The 6,559-nt window shown below is 44.9% G+C and overlaps 1 protein-coding gene across 1 annotated transcript in view; it reads right to left on the bottom strand.

Moving 5' to 3' along the window:
• Positions 1 to 110: 110 nt before the first annotated feature.
• SMG8 (SMG8, nonsense mediated mRNA decay factor) overlaps positions 111 to 6,559 on the bottom strand; it is a 7,133-nt gene continuing 684 nt past the window's right edge. Inside the window, exons 2-5 of the mRNA XM_009278345.2 lie at positions 5,272 to 6,554; positions 4,401 to 4,546; positions 3,114 to 3,989; positions 111 to 1,588 (exon numbers count right to left, since the gene is read on the bottom strand). Of these exons, the coding sequence (XP_009276620.1) occupies positions 1,391 to 1,588; positions 3,114 to 3,989; positions 4,401 to 4,546; positions 5,272 to 6,554 (2,503 nt within the window). The 3' untranslated portion in view covers positions 111 to 1,390. The remainder of the gene's footprint in view (positions 1,589 to 3,113; positions 3,990 to 4,400; positions 4,547 to 5,271; positions 6,555 to 6,559) is intronic.

Here is a 6,559-nt window from a genome sequence, read left to right as displayed (position 1 = left end):
CCGCGCCTGTCACGGCTCGCGCTTTTTTTTTTTTAAAAAGTTAACAAATGCTGTGAGCGATTTCCAATTACACACTTTAATTTCCCATTTTGCTTTCCCCGCTGCCTGTGGCACGGCCGCGTCTCACAGAGACAACTGTTCTCTGTAGTGCTTTTCATTTTATTGATTGCGCTTGGGAATCATTAAGTGCTTGGTAAATCTAAATTCATTAGGGCGTGCAGAGGGAGATACTGTCTTCTTCACAGACAGAAGGAAGTGTTTCTCCACACCCAGCTGATCAGGGAGATCATACGCCGAACAGAAACCAGGCCTCAACTCTGGTCATGCAGTATAATCACTGTATTATAACAAATTGGCAAATTAAATTTTGTATGCATGCTAATTAAAAACAAATATTCTAGAAATTAAATTAGGTCTCAGCATACAGCCACTATCACTAATACATCTTACCTTGACAAAAAGTTGGAAATTGATTTACTGTGACTAATTTCTTTGGCACCACCAGCCACATGTGAAGCTCGCAGGATTTAAGCTACCTTTCAGTACATCATGTAGCACATCTTCTGGAAAGTGTAGTATAATTACCCAAACTCCCTCAATTTCAGATTTGAACTGGGCCAAAACCGTCCTTTTAGCAGCCAAAAGTCTGTTTAATCACTGCAAGTCAAGCTATACCGACAATTAAGCTGCAGTTGCTTATAATGAACAAGCTTATACAGCTCTACATTTTCCACAGACTGACCAGCAGGTTTAGTTTCCAAAGAGATCTGTCATTCCAAAACATGAAGTTAAGCTGGCCTCTTCACAAAAGCTGACCTATGAATACAAATACAGTAAAATATTTCAACTTGATATAGGTAAGCACAGTTTCGGGCTGCGGTGTTAATACAAATCAGAACTGCAATGCTTTTTTTTTTTTTAAGACAAGATCAAAGACAAACAATTTCTCACATCACCACATTAAATGCATCTATTGTTTACATACAAATAGCTTGTTTAGAAAAAGAGAAAAGATTCTGCCCATCATTGCCTCAATATGACAAAGGAAACTCTTGATTTCAGGCAATGCTAATTTTTACATATTCCTAAACATGTATGTAGAAAGACAGGATGGGGAAAAGCACTATCATCAAAACATCTAGTAATACAGGCTCAGTATATTACAATAGCCATCTTTTATTTTTTACATAAACGGAAAATTTACACGTCTCCTGGACTCCTTTACCCACTTTGATATCAGACCTTATTTTCAATCTTACTGTGTTTCAGTGACATACAGCAGGCTTCACTAGGTCACCGTGATAGCTGTTGGTAAGAGACATGAATCAAAATCCACGATTTGGATTCAGGATAGTCTTTTTAAACTCAAATCAATCTACCAGAATAATTCTTATTGTGTAATCGCTTTCAGTATTCCTCGGAGAACTTTGTAACTCATTAATTGTTGGCTTTCTTTGGGAGGAAAGCAGGGTCCACGTTCTGTCACGTACGCGTAAGGAAATCTAAGCACCCACAGTCCATCAGATGGAAGGGTTATTTCCTGCTTCTCAGGGTAAAATACAGGACAAGGTGGTGGCCCTGGTTGAACCTGAAATCAAAAGGAAATACGAGTAGATAATCAAACATCATTAGAATTAAAAAAAAACCCAAACGTAAAAGCAAACTGAATCCAAGGAAGTCTAAGTCTTGCCTACAACCAGGATCTTACCCGCTTGAGCACACTCCAGGAAACCACTGTGCCGTTACTGTGAGACATCCATAAATTTCTAATTTTATCACAGTGAAGATGCTGAATTTAAGGCTGCAGATTAGGTCCTACCAAGGAGATCCACAACACAAACACCAGCCATTTGCCTCTCGGGCGGTAGTAAATGCTGTGTTAACAGCGGATTTCAATACTGTAGCACAGCTATCCCTGAGCTGTTATCTCACTCCAAACCAATGTGAATTTTCAAGGATTTCAGTAGCATTTAATATGGCTCTTGTATAATTTGTATTAAAAGATTCAGAAAATCTTATTCACACGAGGAACCGATGCATGGAACCCACAACACAAAGCGTAACGGATTTCCCAAATAAAAACCACACCCTTAGGAGTCAAAAGCTGCGATACAGACGTAAGCTGGGAATGAAGAGCAAAATAAGTATCAGCACACACTGAACCTTCAGTTCTTGCCTCAGTTTCAAACAATAACATGATAAATCGCAAACCACATTGAAATTTTGGTGTTGGTGCCAGGTTTCAGTCAGTATTCTTCCTTGAACTTCTAAAACAAAGCAGGTTCATATCTGAGTAGCTGAAGGTGTTCCCTAAAAGAAGCCAACTCCATTGTCTTGTGATTCGGTTTTAAGGATCTTGTGGCACCTCTCAAACAGCTCGAAGGGTTACAAAATGTCCCAAACCCGCCTCCCCCCCACCACTCACAGGGACATGTTTTGTGCCGACTGTTGTTATTCAGTGACACTACTATACAGTGAACACCAATTTTCTTGCCATAGACTAACTAATAATAAGCACTTATGCGCACGCAGTAGTATTTCATACAGCAGTAATTGAAGGAAGATACACTTGTTCATATTTTACTACCTTAAAAAGCAAGAAAGTGTAAGCAGAGCTTTTTCTCCATTTTTTAATACACATTTGAAAAGGGGAAAAAAGTCTCCAATTAAAAAAAACAACACCTTTTCACTGCCTAAATTCGAAGGGTAACTAATAATAATTCATCTCAGCAATGAGTCACTGCTTTTCTCTATGACATTTAAAAAGATAAATTCATTCTTACACAGCCATTACTCACTTGTTACCTTTTTAAAAAGAAGCCATTATTAGAGTATGGAATGCTATTAATTCATCCTTGATAAAATATTTTTTAAAACTTATTTTATACAAAGTATAAAGCTGGCATAAGCCAATCTTGAAAAAAACCAAAAACCTGTTTATAAAACAGCTACTTTTGGCAACTGCTGCCTTAGAGAACGTGACTGAAGTTGGTTTGAGTTGGAGTTTCTGTGGCATCCCTCTGACACCCTCTGCCTATCTCCCTTGTGCCTTCCAGTCCTGCAATAACCAACCCTTTCTCTGCAGTTACCAGGTTCCCTCTTCCATTTCTTACCTGAGGCGTTAATGTGATCTGCAGTGGAGCATCAGGAACCACCACAAAGAGTCTCATGAACTGAGCGTAATGTGGCTTGAGTCCTCGTCCCTGAGTCGACGACAGGATGTACAGCGGCATGTCGGAATTGAGGGCTTTGATGGCGGACTCCTTTGGCCCCCCTCCCATCACTTTCATGACCTTATCAGGCCCTGAACACATGAACCTCCTACCACGTGCGTCTTCGTATTCAAATCCTACAAAAGCTCGAGCTATGTCATCTCTCCGTCTTCCTCTGCCCATCACAACCGCGCTTCTTTTTCCAGGAACAGCCTTGTTAGGTGCAGGCCAGGAATTGGTATCTAAGTCTCCTTCATCTTCAGTTCTCGTCCTGATAACAATGTCCCAAGGCATTAAATAGTTTGTTCCCGGGATAAAACCTTGTTGATCTAAACCTGTGTGGAAGTTATAAGCCTTAGCAGGCCCCAGCTTAACCAGTGACCAACTGGAGAATTTGGGCAAAAGGCCTTTGGGGCAATTAGAATGGAGCATCCCAGGGAGGTACTCGACGGTGGATGCCTGGCGATCTACCAGGCTTGGCCTTTTCTCACTTTTGGAGTCCCCACTCTGCCCGTGACTTTCTGCATTGTCCCCTCCACCCTGGGCGTCAGGCGGGTAAGTGCCCAAGCTGCCCGTCGACTGACCCAGGCTGAGGGCTAAGCTCAGGCCTGTGCTTTCTCCCTGAGTCTGAGGTTCTTTTTCTTTAAGTTTCTCAATCTCGCCTTCCAGAGGGGCAGGAGACGACTCATCCCGAGCAGGTGCCGGATCAGGTGTGCTTGGCTGAAATACGGGAAAGTTGATGTGCTCCAGTTTCCCACAGCATTTTTCTTCCAGCAGCTATGAGAAAGAGAATGTGGTTAACTTTCCACCTTCTACCTCTGAGACGAGGGAGTTCAGAGTCGTAACATTCAGCAGCTACAATTAAGATTCAGGAGGTTTGTGCTACGTGAGAACCAAAGCAGCGATGGGAATACAGCCCACAGACATAATGGATTCAAAATTCACATGAACCAACACGCTTGAAGCGTAAATAGATGCTCCTGCGTGCATGCACTGGTGAAGACTGGAACTGCCCGCTCTGGTCAGCCCACCGTGCAAACAACTTCTGCTCCCAGAAATATCTCCCCCAAGCAACATTTACAAGTTGATAAGGCTAAAAGGAAACTTACTTGTAGTCACTTCAGAATACAGGCTTTGTTGATGAAGCAAAAGTGCTGCTTGAAGCAAAAATAGAGACCTAATAGTTACCTGGTAGAAGTCATAGTTAGCTGCTTTGATATCAAAGGGGTCATCCCGAGGAGCTTGTTTCCTTCCACAGTTACAGGCACCAGTGGAACGAGCCCGGCTGTTGTGGTACAGAACTGGAGGATTTCTGTCTGCTTCTGGCTTTTCCCCTGAAAGCAAAATCAAACCCTAAATTGCTCACCATTTCTAGAGATTCTTTAACTCCCTCCATCCACTGCTTCCTCCTTGCTATATACATATGCAAAATTATTTGCCAGCGATGCCAGTTTGTCAAGCAACTCCCTCCCTTTCTCATTTTTAATACAAAGTTCCAGTGTAGGTTATACCACTAAACTGAATCTTCTTTGTTCTTACAACCTCTTCCTAAAAGGCATAAATAGTTCTTCTGTCTGCAATAAGTGTCTCTCAGACAGTTTCTATGCCTTGACTGACATCAATCAAGTTTATTTAAAAAAAAAAAAAAAAGGGGGGGGGGGAAGTTACGCCTCCGGAAATTTTGTAAAAATTTTAAAAAAAAAAAAAAAAAATGGGGGAGGGAGCAGTTACGCTTCCTAGAGAACTTTTGTTCTCTTACACATCTCTTGTTAGGAGGACTCCAGTGTAATGTCTCTAATTAGCAAGACGGAATCAAAGTTACTACTAAAATCAAAGTTACTACTAACAGTGCACTCGCTCCTAAACGTTACTCAACATAAAGGAAACCTGCACAGCAGCTCTGCTATAATTAATCCCCCTTTAGACAAAACGTTACAGCTGCCAAGCATTCATCTTCCATAAACATGCGAGAGTCAGTGTTTTCAGCCTAACATGAGACATTTTAAAGCAGATACAAATTTAAACCACAAAAAACCCCATGACAAGTGAGCTGCTTTACCCGCTTTTGGCAGCAGATGAAACTTATGCACGCAGTGCTGGTCAGTTAAACTTCGCTCTTCGCAAAGCTGATGCCCGTTGCTCCAAAACTTGTAACAGTCCTCGTTAAGCTGCATGGCGTACTTATGAAAGGCTGGGCCGCGGGCATGCTGACTGTACACACGCAGGGCCTGCGCCAACTGGTTCTTATGGACCGTCATGGTGTAATTGTGGGGCAGGTTGGACTGATAGGCGCTGTGGGCCATGGGGAGAGCTTTCTGGCAACGGTTTTCGGAGAACTTGGTGTCTATATCTAAATAGCCTTCCAAGACTTTGATGCTGCCCATGATTTTTGAGCTCAGTTCCCCAGTGAGAGAGGTCGGGTCATCATCTTTGCCTTCAATGGTCACTTCATACAGTTTTAAAGCTGCAGCAACCCACTTCTGGTAGGTTGGGAGCTCGAAGTGAGAGGGCTGCGGGTTCCTCCCCACGCTGTCATCAAAGCCCTTCTTGCTGAGCACCAGCTCCACGTGCTGCCACAAGAACTCCTTGAGGGTGCAGTCCACAAGCTGTCCAGAGGAGCTGGAGCTGCTGCTGCTGCTCTCTGCATGGAAGGACAGCTGCTGCCTGCCATGCCGCATCATCTGATACCTCCTGGGTCCCGACAGGGTGGGAGCCAGCAGCGAGTCGGTCTCCCTCATGGTGCAGTTGCTCCTGAGTTGGTCAAGAAGCATGGCCACTGGATCATCTCCGTCCTGGGCCCCACCAGCCACGATGTACACGAAGGCCTGGTTAGCAGGCACGGTGAACAGGCAGTTGATGCTCTGGTTGGTTAGCACCCTGCTCTTGCGGAAGATGCGATAGATCTGATCCTCCAAAGCATGCTGCAACCTCCTCTTGGGGGAGTGCTTCTTGGGGGGTGGCTTTTCCAGGTGACCGCAGGGGTCCTGGCCCCTGCCCGGGAGGGGATCCACCTTCAGGGCCCCATTGAGCTGGAAGAGGAAGAGGAGGCGTGGAGGGCACGGCCTGCAGTTGAGCTTCCACTCCTTGCCGACCGGGCAGTCTTTGATAGCAGCCTTCAGGGAGGGCAGGACCTTCTGCCGCAGCCCGTCCAGCGCCCTGAAGACGCGGTCGTAGGTGATGTCGAAGGAGCAGGTGGGGTGCACCAGCAGCAGGATGTGGCAGACAGAGAAGAGGTAGAGGAGGCTCAGGCAGTGCAGCTTCTCCTGGTGCTTCCAGAACTCGTGGGCCTCGGCGTGAGGCAGCGGGGCCGGGCCGCCGGAGGGGTGGCCGGGCCCGGCCTCCCTGCT

Source organism: Aptenodytes forsteri, unplaced genomic scaffold (genome assembly GCF_000699145.1).
Source record: "Aptenodytes forsteri isolate BGI_AS27 unplaced genomic scaffold, ASM69914v1 Scaffold66, whole genome shotgun sequence".
Lineage (NCBI taxonomy): Eukaryota > Metazoa > Chordata > Aves > Sphenisciformes > Spheniscidae > Aptenodytes > Aptenodytes forsteri.
This window is presented reverse-complemented; position numbering and strand designations above follow the sequence as displayed.